Genomic DNA, 15,575 nt, shown 5'->3' with positions numbered 1-15,575 from the left:
TCTCGGTCTGGCCCCTTGTAGGTTTTCGTGTGTATAAACCCTGACAGAAGCAACAGGCTCTCCTACTGGGAGGACTTCCGCTTCTTCACGTGGACATCCCGTGGGAGTCTCCCATCTCCGGCCTTCTCTGCTCTGCGCTGCCCACCCACACCCACAGGCTGGCTCCAGTCTGGTTGGCACCTTGGCACTTTGAAGGGAGAACAGTCTGGATTCAGACTGTGTCCAGTAACCCCTGGGAAGTGGCGGCCCGCCCAGGACCCTCGATCACGAGTAAATCCCCCCAAAAAGGTTGTTGGGGCCGGGAGTCTGGGTCAGACTTGATTAAATCCTGCCAGGTATCTAAGTGCTTGCAAGCCAGGGCATAGTTTGAAGACCCACCCAGCCACCGCCATTTAAGGGGACTTGTCAGAACAGACCCATGTCTGCCCGTGGGTGTTTTTAATAAACCCTTGATCCCGGCGCCTGGAACTCACACGGGAGTTCAGAAAGTCGCCCTACCGAGTCAAACCGGGACCGGAGGCAAAGGGTCTCCAAGGGCACCGAGGACTGGGGTGAGAACGGGCCGGAGAATCAGAATCCCCTCGACGCCAGAATGAAAGAAAAACACCAAGGGAGCAACAACAAAGGGTCTTTAATAGAGGCAGGAAGATCGCAAACAGAATCACCAAACAGCACAGGGGTACAGAGATACCCACGGGGAGTAAGGGAACAGGGTTTCAATACACTTCAGGGGAAGAAGTCACAAGGAAGGCGGAGCCTCAGGAAACTCCTAAGTGGGTTTGCGAAACGACAGAAAATCTACTCAGAAGGCCAAGAAGGCTTGTGGGGGGCAGCCACAGAGAGGCTAAGCGGTTTCACAAAAAAGCCAGAGGCTGGGGGAGGCAGAACAACGGGCTACAGGGGCTTCCAGTTCCTTTCCTCTGAGCTTCTCAAAAACTGGTTTCCATGGCACCCGGGCAGCTAGCTCCTAGCCAGCCCCACTCGGTAAGAGTGAGGCAAGTTGTTCTGAAGAAGAGCTGGGGTTCTGAGGGAACCACACATTCTACGAGAGGGAACAGTATGATATAGCAGCTGAAAACAGAAGCTAATACAATCTTGAGCTGTAGTAAGATGAACATAACTTAGACAGTGAGAAAGGTGATCCCACTGGACTCTGACATCGTAAGACCTCATTTGGTATATTGTACTCAGTCCTTGGCATCGCGGTTTAAAGACACTGACCAACCAGAGAATCCAAGGAAAGGGAAGGGGAGCGGGAGCGAGGGCCCCGGGTCCCGTCAGGCCAAGGTACTGAGCCGTCTGAGCAGGCGGTCTGGGGACCAGAAGGGAAGGGGCCGGGACGGTCTCGTAGCCTGGACGGGATGCTCCGGGAAAGGGGGCGGAGTCCGTACTGTCGGACCACAGGGCGAAGGGAGGGTCAAAGGGAGCAAACAGCACAAAGGCAAATTTAAGCTTAGAATGGGGGGCACTTCTTCACAATTAGACTACCTAAAAGTAGAACGAAACACGTAAAGAGATGGCAGATTCCTCCTCCTCGGAAGTCTTCAAGTCAGAGAACAGGTAATTACCATGGCAACTAGGTCACAGTGGAAGTTCTCTTTACTCTGCGGGCTGGACTGCAGTCGGTGGTTGTCCTTTGCTCTCAAAAAGGATCCAAATGACGAGACTTCGTTGGAGTCGGGCTACAGGTGTCCGGTAAGGCCGACAGGAGCTCGGGAGGCTCTGCCTCGGGCTGAACACGGACAGTCCCTACGAATGCTGAAGGTGGTTCTCTGACCCCGCACATCTCCCATCCCTCCCGAGCCAACTCCATCCTGCTTTGCTCGTGGAGCCCAGACCCTTCTCCAAGGAGGCTCGCTGTGCTGGTCAGTCCTGTGCAGTGACGCCCACCCCCCTCTCGAGTTCTTTAGAGAGACTCGGATCACTCTTTCTGACCACCTGGGGAGCATTCGCCCTGCGTGAGTTCTCTATAAAAGAGTCTTTTTGGTAAGTGTACATTTGGCATTCGAACGATGTGGCCGGCCCAGTGGACTTGTGCTCTCTGCAGGAGACTGGGGATGCTGGGAAGTTCCGTCCTGGACAGGCCCTGAGGGTCCGGTGTCTGATTCTGCTGGACCGTCAGGGTCTTCCTAAGACATCCACATGGCAGGATTCTGCTACCTGGCAGAGCTGGTAACTGCCCGGGGGTCCCAGATGCACAACAGGGAGGTCAGCCCACGGGCCCCAGAGGCCTTCAGTGTGGGGGTCAGTCGAATCCTTCCACTCTCCTTCAGAGCCTCCCCACACTCCGGTATCGCGTGTGCTGACCTTGTGTGTGGACGTTCCTGGAGAGCAGAGGGCCAAGGGAAGGGGGGCACCCAGCATCCACGGCTCCCCGCCAGCCATTGCTGCCGGTCCCACTGCCGGTCGGTGGGGGAGGCCCGTGTGTTTTTAGGGTCCATTGTCAAGCCGGGCATTGGCCCAAGCAGCAGAGCATTGATCTGTACTTTCATTTTGGCTCGTAGCCTTTTCAAGCTGAAGAATTTGCCGCCAGCGTGGAAGCTGACTTTGATTCCATGTTTGTCCTCCTTGAAGGCGTTTGACAACATGGCTGAAAACCCCATGCTAAGAAGCACGGTGGCGAGCACCCAGCCTTGTTTCACTCCACCGGTGACTAGGAGAGCGTGAGAGCGTCGAACGCTGCCCGCAACCTGGGCAAGCGTGGCGTTGTGAAGTCGGGGTACTACACAGATTGTGGATAGTGTTCCAGGGGTGGGAGTGTTCAGGGGGGTACTAGCACCTCTGGGGTGACTAGAGAGCAACAGAATACCTTCAAAGTTCAAAGTGCTATGACTGGGTAAAGGATTTACACATTTGTGAAAATTAAAGTTTCTTTGATCCAGCATGAATTTTCTTAGAGTAAGTTGTTTAAGGCAGATAAAGGATTGTATAATAATGCATTATTCGAAAGAATTTCTCACAAGAACTATAACTTAAGACTTTCTCTCACTCATTGCCTTCAAAGCATTTCTTTGTCCAAGTATCAATTAATTGTCTTTATATACAGTAAGACGTCTACTCCAGGAAAGGAAATGTCACTTTCATGATATTTGACATTGTTCTCTTCGGTCTGAGCTCTCCTAGGCTCACCGATTTTCACTCTGAGATAAGTATCTGTCACGTTAAGTATATTTAAAAGGATTCAGTATTCCGAGTACCTCACGAAGATTTAAATTGGAGGTTTTTTCCGTTTTCTATGTACATTTAAAGATTTCTTTTCTGCAGGCTCGTCTCACGTTCAGAAAGCTGTCTATGTTTGGTAAAAGTTCGTCTATAGGTGTATGGTTCACGAGTTGTCTTTCTATGCAATGTGGGTTTTCTGGTGCTGAGTAAGTTGAGAACTCCTCCTGAAGGTTTTCCCGCACCTACGACATTCAATCGCTCTCTCTCCAGTGTGAATTAACTGATGGGCAGCAAGGTGGGATTTTTGCCGGAAGGCTTTTCCACAGAGATTACATTCAAAAAGTTTCCTCCCTTCAGGATGCATCCTCTCATGTTCAGTAAGCTGTCCTTTCCAAGTAAAGGCCTCTCCACATTCCTTGCACTTGAAAGGCTTCTCTCCGGTGTGGACTCTGTTATGTAGAGCAAGGGACTGGTTACAGCTGAAGGATTTCCCGCACTCATTACACACAAAGGGCCTGTTTCCGTTATGAATTTTCTGATGTAGAGTCAGGTAAAAACAGCAGCTAAAAGCTTTGCCGCAGTCTTCGCATTCAAAGGGTTTCTCTCCGGTGTGAATCACCTTATGCGTGTCAAGCTGGATACTTCGGCTGAAGCATTTCCCGCAGTCGGTGCATTCGAAGAGTTTGCCTGTGATGTGCACTTTCTTATGTTTAGTAAGGGATCCACTCCAGCTAAAGGCCTTCCCACATTCAAGACATTTATAGGGTTTTTCTCTAACATGTGTATTCTTATGTCCATTAAGAATCCAGCTGTGGGTGAAGGATTTTCCACATTCGAGACACACAAAGGGTTTTTCTCCAGAATGGACTTTCTTATGCAGAGTCAGCTGCCCATTGCGACAAAAGGTTTTCCCACATTCATCACATTCAAAGGGTTTCTCTCCAGTGTGAATTTTCTGGTGCTCAGTAAGGGACCTGCTCTGGCTAAAGAACTTGTGACACTGCATACATTCGAAGGGTTTCTCTCCCGTGTGGATTCTCTGATGGACACTAAGGTTGGAACTTCGGCTGAAAGTTCTCCCACAGTGATCACATTCGAATGGTTTCTCTCCGGTGTGAGTTTTATTATGTGTACTCAGTTGCCCTTTCTGGCTGAAGGATTTCTCACAATGATTACATTTAAAGGGCTTCTCTCCAGTATGAATTCTTTGATGGACAGTCAGGTGAGAACTTCTACTGAAGGTTTTTCCGCACTGTTTACATTCAAAAGGCTTCAGTCCAAAATGTGTTTTCTTATGTTCAGCAAGTTGCACGGGACTGAGGAAGGATCGTCGACATTCGTGGCATTCAAAGGTTCTTACTCCGTTGTGGACTTTCATATGTGCAGTAAGGTTAGAACTTCGGCTAAATGCTTTCCCACACTGGCCACATTCGTAGGATCTCTTACGATTGCGAGCGCTTCTTTTTGCTTTACGCTGCACTTTCTGACTCAGGTCTTCTTCACTTTCATGACTTTCAGAGGATTTCTCTTCAGCATGACTTTGCTCATGTTCATTCAATTCAGAAATCTGACTGAAGGCTTGCTCGCACTCTTTATCTTTTAAGGGTTCCTCTCTAGCATGAGTTTTCTGGTGTTCAATAAGTTGCTCGTTATCGCTAAAGAGTTCCCCACACTCCAGACATTCAAAGGGCTTCTCTCCAGTATGAATCATCTGATGTACAGCTAGGTGAGAACTTTGCCTGAAGGTCTTCCCACACTGATTACATTTGAAGGGCTTCTCTTCCATATGAATTTTCTGATGACTTTTAAGGGAATTCCTATTGGAGAAGAATTTCCCACACTCGTTACATTGAAAGATATTTTCTTCACTCTGCTCTTTGTTAGAGTGAGTAAGGTCTGAACACTGTTCTAAGTCCCTACTACCTTCCTGAAGACTTTGTCTAGTGTCAGCTCCCTCCTGTGGAACAAGGACTGACCCCAGAGTTTCAAAGACAGACTCAATAGAAATGTCTCTGTGCACAGTTGTCTCCTGACTGGCTTGTCTGTCCTGGTTGCAATTCCTTTGTCCTTCTCTGACATCACCTTCCCAGTTTTCTCCCATATTGTATTCCCAGGAACCATCTGTCTTGGCTCTTTCCTTACATGAGTCTTCTGGTGAAATAGATGAATTTACAGTTGACTCTGCTGTTTCATACTTGGCCATCTGACTAAGGAATCCTGAAAGAAAGGGAAAAAAGTGTCAGTCTCCAATGTACTCTGAACTAGATGAAAATATAAATTCTAGATTTTGTTTCCCTTTTTGAAGAAAATAACCAACAATCTTGGAAAGGACAGAATGAATATATTTCCCCCCCCCCCTGAGGCTGGGGTGAAGTGACTTGCTCAGGGTCACACAGCCAGGAAGTGTTAAGTGTCTGAGACCAGAGTTGAACTCGGGTCCTCCTGACCTCAGGGCTGGTGCTCTATCCATGGCGCCACCTAGCTGCCCCTGGAATGAATATTTTAAGGTACAATTTGATGCTTTAATATATTTTATATTAAGATAAAAAACCCAAGCTTTCCCTTGTTTTAAATTTGTTTAAGTAACTAGGATTAAGTTAATTACATTTCAGGACACTAAAAGTACTTCTAGATGAGAGAGAAATTTTATTAACAAATCTTAATTATTAAATTTATAAAAATTTAATTCTGGAAACTACAGATTAATTCCCCAGGGAATCTTCTATGATCTGTAATGATTAGAATCATGAAGTATGATATCTGTAATGGCAAATTCTTAGGCCCTAAAAGATTGCATGAAAAATTTATGAAATCCAGAACTTCAGACTACATGAGCTTGAGCTGAGAGTGTATCTGGATTCCTAAAATACAGCAACAAGTTAAAGTCTTCCAAGATATCTTTTTAGATATGATGGAGAAATATCAGTGAAAAATGGATTATGACAGAAGGATTTGAAGCCATTTCAAACACCTCATCTGGTCTTGTTGTTCTAATGTCAACATGGCTGGAGGTTTGTTGAGTTGTGCGAATTTGGCAACTTCCATGACAACAAATTGACCACAGTCTCAATGTAAACTGACCATGCATTGTGGCCACTAAAACCTTACAGCGGGTCTGTTGTTCAGCTCCCAGAAGACACTGCACCACTGCAAGCTCTGCTAGTCAAGCCACGCTTGGATGTTTGAATCCAGGTTTAAGAATCCTCTTCAAAAGGGACAGTGACCAACTAGAGTCTCTTCCCAGGAAAAATTCTAGTTAGCCAGTCAGTCAGTAAGTATTTATGGAGAGCACCATTAGGCCCCAGGGGATCAAAAACATTCCCTAATCTCAAGAACCTTATACTCTGCTGGGGAAGATAACCAACAAATAGGGAGATGGAAGGTTTGAAGGTTACATAAGGAAGCAAAATTCTGAAAGCTGGGAGCCTAGGGAGAGGGAGGAAATGAGGAAAACTTCTTGCAGGAGTGAAATCTGAGCTGAGTTTTGGAGGAAACCAAGGAAGTCAGGAGGCAGAGGAGAGAGAAGGAAAGGGCTCCAGAGAGGAGAGGGGGACAGTGCAAAGTGACGGCCATAGCAGAAGCGCGGTGCTCCGAGAAAGCAGGGCGGCGTGCCTCGGGTTTGGGGAGCAGATCATAAGAAGGCTGGAAAGATGAAAAGGGATCACATGGGGAGGAGTTCTAGGAGCCAGAGGGCTTTATGTTTGATCCTGGAAGTAACGGAGAGCCACAGGAGCTTATTCCCTGGGGTCTGGAGAGGGAGAAGACACAGTCAGCTCTTTGCTTGAGAAGATCAGCCCAGCTGCTGTGTGACTGTGGGGGGACCCAGGAGACAGGGCAGCTGAAGCTCATCCCCATAGTCTCCTCAAGGGTTCCCTGAACAACTTGAACTAGAGTGGAGGATGGGAGTGGAGAAAAGGGACATTCAGGGGAGATGCCATGAACCGGGACAGAAATGACAAACTCCACAAGGTTTGTATTTGGGGCAAGTGTGTGGAGTGGAAGAGGATGTCAAAGCTGACCACCTGGGTGACTGGGAGGATGGCTGTAGGCTCCATAAAGAGGGAGGAGGGAGGTGGGAAACAGGAGTTGCATTGTGAGTCTGCTGCCTTTGAGATGCCCAAAGGATAGCCGGTTCAGAATGCCCATGAAGAGAGTGATCTAGGACTGAACGCCCAGGGCTCGATGAACAGATAGGGAATTCATCTGTACAAAAGCAACCATTTTGGCTCCCTAGATCACCAAGGGTATGCTCGTGGTGGGTCGACATGACACGGATAAAGAGCCAGGAAAGAGACTCAGCAGGGGCCAGAGGGAGAGGAGAACCACCCAGAGCGAACCAGGGCCTGGCAATCCAGAGAGAGGAGAGGATGCAGGAGGAACAGGTAAGTAACTGCAACATTCTCGGCCACAAGAATCGAGAAAAAGTCACTAGCGTGAACTCAGGAACTCTAAACGCTTACCTTCTTTTGCCATACTGGCAAGATCAAGAACAGGAACAGCAACTTTATTCAGCTCCTGATAACTTGCGGTCACTAGCTACCAAACGTTTCCTTCACTATCGAAACAGGGTTGTTATAACAGCAATTTTTACAGCTAAATATTTGCAGCGTCCTCCCCCTCTATCAACAAGAAGTCTTTCACTCCCTCTGCAATCAGATTGCTTAATATTAACTACATGGTCCAGACAACTCCCAAGACTTCCATCAGCTCCACCTGACCCAACTGGTCCAGAAGTGGTTGTGACCAACTAGGATGCTCGAGGACTTACACTATCCACCACTGGGGATAAGCGGAGCCTCATTAACCACTAGGCTCTGCCCTTTCCTTCACTCATCTCTATGAATAAGCAAGAATGTCCCTTTCTTTGCTGATCCTGACTCCAAAGTTCTGACTTAATGGAAATGGAATGGGACCACCCACATGGATTCACTGAGGGTCCTCTGATGTAACAGTAACCTAGTTTAGTAATCCAGCAATTCTGAATACAGTAGGTGCCGCTTAAGTCACTCGAGCATAGGGCTACTGGTCCCTTCATGGCCCTAAAGTTAGAATAGTTCAGGTCTGAGGAAAAATTCAATTCTTCCCCTAGAGGAACACGTCACGAGAATTACTAAAGTCTAGATTATCAAGAATTAGGAATCCTGGGTTAATTTGGAGGGTGGAGAGTATTCAGGAAAAGCTTAAGTTTGGAAGGACCAAAAAGGTCCACACAACGCTGATAGTAGATACGAAATTACAGTAGAATTCAAAAGTCCCACCCCATATTTCCGGTAAAGATAACCCACCCTCTCCCCACCTAGTGGTTCAGACTTCCTCACATTGTTCCCCCAATGCCCAAGGATGGGGCACCCGCATTTACGGAGCCAGCGGCATCCTGGAGCCGCTTCTCGCATGGACAACCGGGTCAATCCACGGTTACAAGGCGCTGTCCCAAAGAAATCCTATTTAGGGGCAACACCTGACACCTCTAAGGTGTGGCTCCCACATGCCCTCCACCTTCAAGGTTAACTAGTCTTAGGAGCATCTGGCACACAGTGGGTACTTAATCAATACTGAGTGATGGACTGATGACCCCCATTAGGGGGCCCATCCTCCTGCTGGTCACTCACTCACCTGGCTCCTGATCACCGGAATCATTTCTCTGAAGCATCCATGGTGACTCTGCTCTCTCCACCTGGAAGGGCACATCTTCTGTGGTCACCGGAAGCTCTATTTACGAAGAGAGATTTGAAAAAAACCGACTTCAGATAATTGTATCAGCTTTCAAGCCCAGACTCTTCTGGGACACCCGGATTCAGATTCCACCCAATACTACTTAGATGGGATTTCATACAAATTGCTCAATCCCTCTGGGTCTTTGTTTCCTCATTTGGAAAATAAGGATAAAAGTATCTAACGAACTTGACTTACAGGGGGTTTGTGAGAACCAAATGGAATCATGAGTATTTTCCAAACTTTCACAAAAGGGTCTGTTGGATGATTTTTTTTTTCCATGTCAAGAAAAAGGTGTATGAAGGAGACCGGAAAGACCATATATATATATATAAAAGAAAGGAGTTTTATACTCTTTTCTACGTGTTTTAGCTACTCAGGATACTGACTTTTTGTCTCCCCCATCTCAATTCCAACCCCTCTTAGCTCTCGTGGCCTCCCTCTGTGAATGATCTCCTATTTATTTGGGATGCAGCTGGTTCGTGCTTATTCCTCGGCATCTTGTTTTCCCCGTTACATTGTGACCTCCTTGAGGGAAGCTACTTTTGCCTCTTTTTGTATCCCAGAGCTTAGCGCAGCATCTGGTACACAGCAGGTGCTTAATACATGTTTATTCATCAATTGATTCAATATTAAACAGGACTGCTCCCCAAATGCACAGTCCAGCAGTGGCTTCCATTCTCCCATTTTTTCATTCACTCACTGGGAGATGAGGGATGATCACTGGAATCATTTTTATCTGGCATCCATGGGGATTCTTCACCATCCTGCTGGAAGGGCAAATCTGGTGCGGACACTTGAAATTCTGTTCATGGAGAGAGATTTGAAAAAACAACTTAAGACAAGTGTTTGAGAATTCCCCAACCCCAGCCTCTTCTGAGAGACCACGATTCGAATCCCACCAGACACTTCTTAGACGTGTTTTCATGTTTCATGTCAGATTTCATGCAAATCACTTATTCCCTCTGAGCCTCAGTTTCCTCACTAGGAAAATAAGGATAAAAGTAACTAAAGAATTTGCTCTCCACGGACATTGCGAGGACAAAATGGGACCATGAATGCAGAGTACTTCCCAAAGCTGAGAATTTCACAAAAATGTCTGCTGGCATAATTATTTCTCCAGAGCATGGAAAAGTGTACCAAGAAGGATGGGCAGACCATATATGGAACTCTGTAAAATTCTATAGGAATCACAGCACTGACTTTCTATTTCCATCTCCCCCAATTCAGGCCTTCTTAATTCTTTTAATTATCTTCCATTTTCCAGGATATAGCTTGTTTTCACACATTTCTTTTTATATTGTCTTTCCCATGAGGGAGTTTCTTGAAGGCAGACTATCTTTTACCTCTTTAGGTATCATAGAGCTTAACACAACATCTGGCACACAGCAGGTGCTTAATAAATGTTGATTGATTGATCCATGTGATACAACACAGGCCTGCTTCCCAAATGCCCAGCTCAGCTGTGACTCCCATTCTTTTAGTTTTTGTTTTTTCCTGAGGCAACTGGGGTTTAGTGACTTGCCCAGGGTCACACAGCTAAGAAGTGTTAGTGTCTGAGACCAGATTTGAACTCAGGTCCTCCCAACTTCAGGGCCCCATCCTCTTTGTTTTTGTTCACTCACCTGGACGTGCTTGATTATAATTAGCATCCGTCCCCATCCATGAGGAGTGTTCCCTTTCCTCCGGGAAGTTCCCATCTGCTGTGCACGCTTGCATGTCTATTTGTGGAGGGAGAGTTGAAAACACTGTTTTTGACAATGATTTGAGAAGGCAAGCTCAGCCTTTGGAGAGACCTTTGTCAAATCGATCAAGCCCTTCTTAGAGAGGATTTCATACAGATCAATTATTCCCTCTGAATCTCAGTTTCCTCACATGGAAAAGGAGAATAAAAGTTCTCTTAGAACTCTCCCTATGGAGGTCGTGATGACCAAGTGGGATCATGAACAGAGAACTTTCCAAACTTGAGAAGTGCACAAGAGGACTGAGGTGTAACTACTGACATTTTTCCATCTCAAGGAAAAGGGGTAGGAAGGAGACGAGTCAGACCATGTACAGAAAGGGATTTTAGACTCTCTCTTTGTGTTTTATCTACTTATCATGACACCGACTTGCTGTCTCTCCCACCACCAATCCAATTCCCTGTGTTAATTACCTCCTATTTATGTGGACTATAGCCCTTGTGTCCACATTTCTTTGTTTATTGTTATCCTCCTTAGTTAGTGAGCACTTTGAGGGCAGGGCAGATTCCTTTTGTCTCATTTAGTATCCCTAGAGCTTAACAGAACATCTGGCACACAGCAGGTGCTTAATAAATGTTGACTGATTGATCGATGTGATACAATACAGGCCTGCTCCCCAAATGCCCAGCTCAGCTGTGACTCCCATTCTCTTTTGTTTTTTGCTGAGACAAATGAGGTTAAGTGATTTGCCTAGGGTCACACAGCTAAGAAGTGTTAAGTATCTGAGACCAGATTTGAATTCAGGTCCTTCCAACTTCAGGGCCCCATGCCCTTTGTTTTTGTTCACTCACCTGGTCCTGGTGGAGTATAATTAGCATTGGTCGCCATCCATGACGAGTCTTGTCTTTCCTCCTCTAAGGTCCCGGCACCTTGTTCGCCTTCAGCATAATTGGCATTGGTCCCCATCCATGATGAGTCTTGTCTATCCTGCTGGAAGGTACCGGCACCTTGTTCTCCTTCAGTATAATTGGCATTGGTCGCCATCCATGACGAGTCTTGTCTTTCCTGCTGGAAGGTACCGGCACCTTGTTCTCCTTCAGTATAATTAGCATTGGTCGCCATCCATGATGAGTCTTGTCTTTCCTCCTCTAAGGTCCCGGCACCTTGTTCTCCTTCAGTATAATTAGCATTGGTCGCCATCCATGACGAGTCTTGTCTTTCCTCCTCTAAGGTCCCGGAACCTTGTTCTCCTTCAGTATAATTAGCATTGGTCGCCATCCATGACGAGTCTTGTCTTTCCTCCTCTAAGGTCCCGGCACCTTGTTCTGCTTCAGTATAATTAGCATTGGTCCCCATCCATGATGAGTCTTGTCTTTCCTGCTGGAAGGTACCGGCACCTTGTTCTCCTTCAGTATAATTAGCATTGGTCGCCATCCATGAAGAGTCTTGTCTTTCCTGCTGGAAGGTACCGGCACCTTGTTCTCCTTCAGTATAATTAGCATTGGTCGCCATCCATGACGAGTCTTGTCTTTCCTCCTCTAAGGTCCCGGAACCTTGTTCTCCTTCAGCATAATTAGCATTGGTCCCCATCCATGATGAGTCTTGTCTTTCCTGCTGGAAGGTACCGGCACCTTGTTCTCCTTCAGCATAATTAGCATTGGTCCCCATCCATGACGAGTCTTGTCTTTCCTCCTGGAAGGTACCGGCACCTTGTTCTCCTTCAGTATAATTAGCATTGGTCGCCATCCATGACGAGTCTTGTCTTTCCTGCTGGAAGGTACCGGCACCTTGTTCTCCTTCAGCATAATTAGCATTGGTCGCCATCCATGATGAGTCTTGTCTTTCCTCCTCTAAGGTCCCGGAACCTTGTTCTCCTTCAGCATAATTAGCACTGGTCCCCATCCATGACGAGTCTTGTCTTTCCTGCTGGAAGGTACCGGCACCTTGTTCTCCTTCAGCATAATTAGCATTGGTCCCCATCCATGACGAGTCTTGTCTTTCCTGCTGGAAGGTACCGGCACCTTGTTCTCCTTCAGTATAATTAGCATTGGTCGCCATCCATGACGAGTCTTGTCTTTCCTGCTGGAAGGTACCGGCACCTTGTTCTGCTTCAGTATAATTAGCATTGGTCCCCATCCATGACGAGTCTTGTCTTTCCTGCTGGAAGGTACCGGCACCTTGTTCTCCTTCAGCATAATTGGCATTGGTCGCCATCCATGATGAGTCTTGTCTTTCCTGCTGGAAGGTACCGGCACCTTGTTCTCCTTCAGTATAATTAGCATTGGTCCCCATCCATGACGAGTCTTGTCTTTCCTGCTGGAAGGTACCGGCACCTTGTTCTCCTTCAGTATAATTAGCATTGGTCGCCATCCATGACGAGTCTTGTCTTTCCTCCTCGAAGGTGCCGGCACCTTGTTCTCCTTCAGCATAACTAGCATTGGTCCCCATCCATGACGAGTCTTGTCTTTCCTGCTGGAAGGTACCGGCACCTTGTTCTCCTTCAGCATAATTGGCATTGGTCGCCATCCATGATGAGTCTTGTCTTTCCTGCTGGAAGGTACCGGCACCTTGTTCTCCTTCAGTATAATTAGCATTGGTCCCCATCCATGACGAGTCTTGTCTTTCCTGCTGGAAGGTACCGGCACCTTGTTCTGCTTCAGTATAATTAGCATTGGTCGCCATCCATGACGAGTCTTGTCTTTCCTGCTGGAAGGTACCGGCACCTTGTTCTGCTTCAGTATAATTAGCATTGGTCGCCATCCATGACGAGTCTTGTCTTTCCTGCTGGAAGGTACCGGCACCTTGTTCTCCTTCAGTATAATTAACATTGGTCGCCATCCATGACGAGTCTTGTCTTTCCTGCTGGAAGGTACCGGAACCTTGTTCTCCTTCAGTATAATTAGCATTGGTCGCCATCCATGACGAGTCTTGTCTTTCCTGCTGGAAGGTACCGGCACCTTGTTCTCCTTCAGCATAATTAGCATTGGTCGCCATCCATGACGAGTCTTGTCTTTCCTGCTGGAAGGTACCGGCACCTTGTTCTCCTTCAGCATAATTAGCATTGGTCGCCATCCATGACGAGTCTTGTCTTTCCTGCTGGAAGGTCCCAGCACCTTGTTCTCCTTCAGCATAATTAGCATTGGTCGCCATCCATGACGAGTCTTGTCTTTCCTGCTGGAAGGTACCGGAACCTTGTTCTCCTTCAGTATAATTGGCATTGGTCGCCATCCATGACGAGTCTTGTCTTTCCTCCTCGAAGGTTTCATTTGTTGTGCACACTTGAATCTCTGTGGAGGAAGATTTGAAAAAACTGTTTTTGACAATGCTTTGAGAAGGCAAGCTCAGCCTTTGGAGAGACCTTTGTCAAATCGACCAAACCTTTAGAGTTGATTTCATACAGATCACTTATTCCCTCTGGATCTCAGTTTCTTCATGTGTAAAAGGAGCATAAAAGTTCTTGTAGAACTCTCCTTATGGAGGTCACGATGACCAAGTGGGATCATGAACAGAGAACTTCCCAAACTTGAGAAGTGCACAAGAGGACTGAGGTGTAACTACATTTTTCCATCTCAAGGAAAGGGTAGGGAGGAGACGAGTCAGATCATGTACAGCAGGTTCTCAAACTACGGCGCTCTGGCCAGATGCTGCCTGCTGAGGACATTTATGCATCCCGCCAGTTTATGGCAAATGGGCTGAGGGGTGGAGACAGAGTGGGAGCTTTTGTTTTTACTATAATCCGGCCTTCCAACAGTCTGAGGGACAGGGAACTGGCCCCCTAGTTGAAAAGTTTGAGGACCACTGTTATACAGAAAGGAGTTTTAGACTTCTCTCTTTGTACTTTAGCTACTTATAATAGCACCCACTTTCTGTCTCTCCCACCACCAATCCAATTCCCTCTGTGAATTATCTCCTTTTATGTGAAATATAGCCAGTGTGTTCGAATTTCTTTGTTTACTGTTATCCTCATCAGATAGTGAGCCCTTTGAGGGCAGGGCAGACTCCCTTTGCCTTATTTAGTATCCCAAGAGCTTAACACATCTGGCACACAACAGGTGCTTAATAAATGTTGATTGATTGATGTGATACAAGACAGTTGTGCTCCCCAAATGCCCAGCTCAGCTGTGACTCCCATTCTCTTCCTTTTTGTTTTTTGCTGAGACAAATGGGGTGAAGTGATTTGCCCAGGTTCACACAGCTCTAAGAAGTGTTAAGTGTCTGAGACCAGATTTGAACTCAGGTCCTCCCAACTTCAGGGCCCCAACCTCCTTATTTTTGTTTACTCACCGGAACCTGCTTGATTATAATTAGCATCATTCCCCATCCATGAGGAGTCTTGTCTTTCCTCCTCCAAGGTCTCATTTGTTGTGCACACTTGAATTTCTGTTTGTGGAGGGAGATTTGAAAACACTGTTTTTAACAATGATTTGAGAAGGCAAGCTCAGCCTTTGGAGAGACCTTTGTCAAATCGACCAAACCCTTCTTAGGGAGGATTTCATAGAAATCACTTATTCCCTGTGGATCTCAGTTTCTTCCAGTGTAAAAGGAGCATAAAAGTTCTCTTAGAACTCTCCCTAGAGGAGGTCACGATGACCAAGTGGGATCATGAACAGAGAACTTTCCAAACTTGAGAAGTGCACAAGAGGACTGAGGTGTAACTACTGTCATTTTTCCATCTCAAGGAAAAGGGGTAGGAAGGAGACGAGTCAGACTATGCACAGAAAAGAATTTTAGATGCTGCCTTTGTATTTTAGCCACTTATCATGGCATCGACTTGCTGTCTCTCCCATCACCAATCCAATTCCCTGTGTTAATTATCTCCTATTTATGTGGAATATAGCCAGTGTGTTCACATTTCTTTGCATACTGTTATCCTCTTCCTTTTCCTCACTTAGTATCCCAAGAGCTTAACACATCTGGCACACAGCAGGTGCTTAATAAATGTTGATTGACTGATGTAATACAACACAGTCCTGCTCTCCAAATGCCCAGCTCTGCTGTGACTCCCATTCTCTTTCCTTT

General features: G+C 46.6%; 1 protein-coding gene across 10 annotated transcripts in view; it reads right to left on the bottom strand.

The window, feature by feature from the left end:
- Positions 1-614: 614 nt before the first annotated feature.
- Positions 615-15,575, bottom strand: part of LOC141564709 (uncharacterized) — a 94,419-nt gene continuing 79,458 nt past the window's right edge. For 5 of the 10 annotated variants that reach the window (XM_074307551.1, XM_074307544.1, XM_074307546.1 and 2 more), the window contains 6 exons: positions 14,841-14,936; positions 11,408-13,843; positions 10,500-10,595; positions 9,578-9,679; positions 8,776-8,871; positions 615-5,379 (listed from right to left, as the gene is read on the bottom strand). In XM_074307551.1, coding sequence (XP_074163652.1) covers positions 3,341-5,379; positions 8,776-8,871; positions 9,578-9,679; positions 10,500-10,595; positions 11,408-13,843; positions 14,841-14,936 — 4,865 coding nt within the window. In that variant the 3' untranslated portion in view covers positions 615-3,340. The remainder of the gene's footprint in view (positions 5,380-8,775; positions 8,872-9,577; positions 9,680-10,499; positions 10,596-11,407; positions 13,844-14,840; positions 14,937-15,575) is intronic. The other 5 variants (XM_074307548.1, XM_074307553.1, XM_074307547.1 and 2 more) reach the window with 5 other exon arrangements.

The sequence above is a fragment of the Sminthopsis crassicaudata genome, chromosome 3 (genome assembly GCF_048593235.1).
Source record: "Sminthopsis crassicaudata isolate SCR6 chromosome 3, ASM4859323v1, whole genome shotgun sequence".
In the NCBI taxonomy this organism is placed as follows: domain Eukaryota; kingdom Metazoa; phylum Chordata; class Mammalia; order Dasyuromorphia; family Dasyuridae; genus Sminthopsis; species Sminthopsis crassicaudata.
The sequence above is the reverse complement of the archived record's forward strand: the minus strand, read 5'-3'. Positions and strand labels throughout refer to the sequence as shown.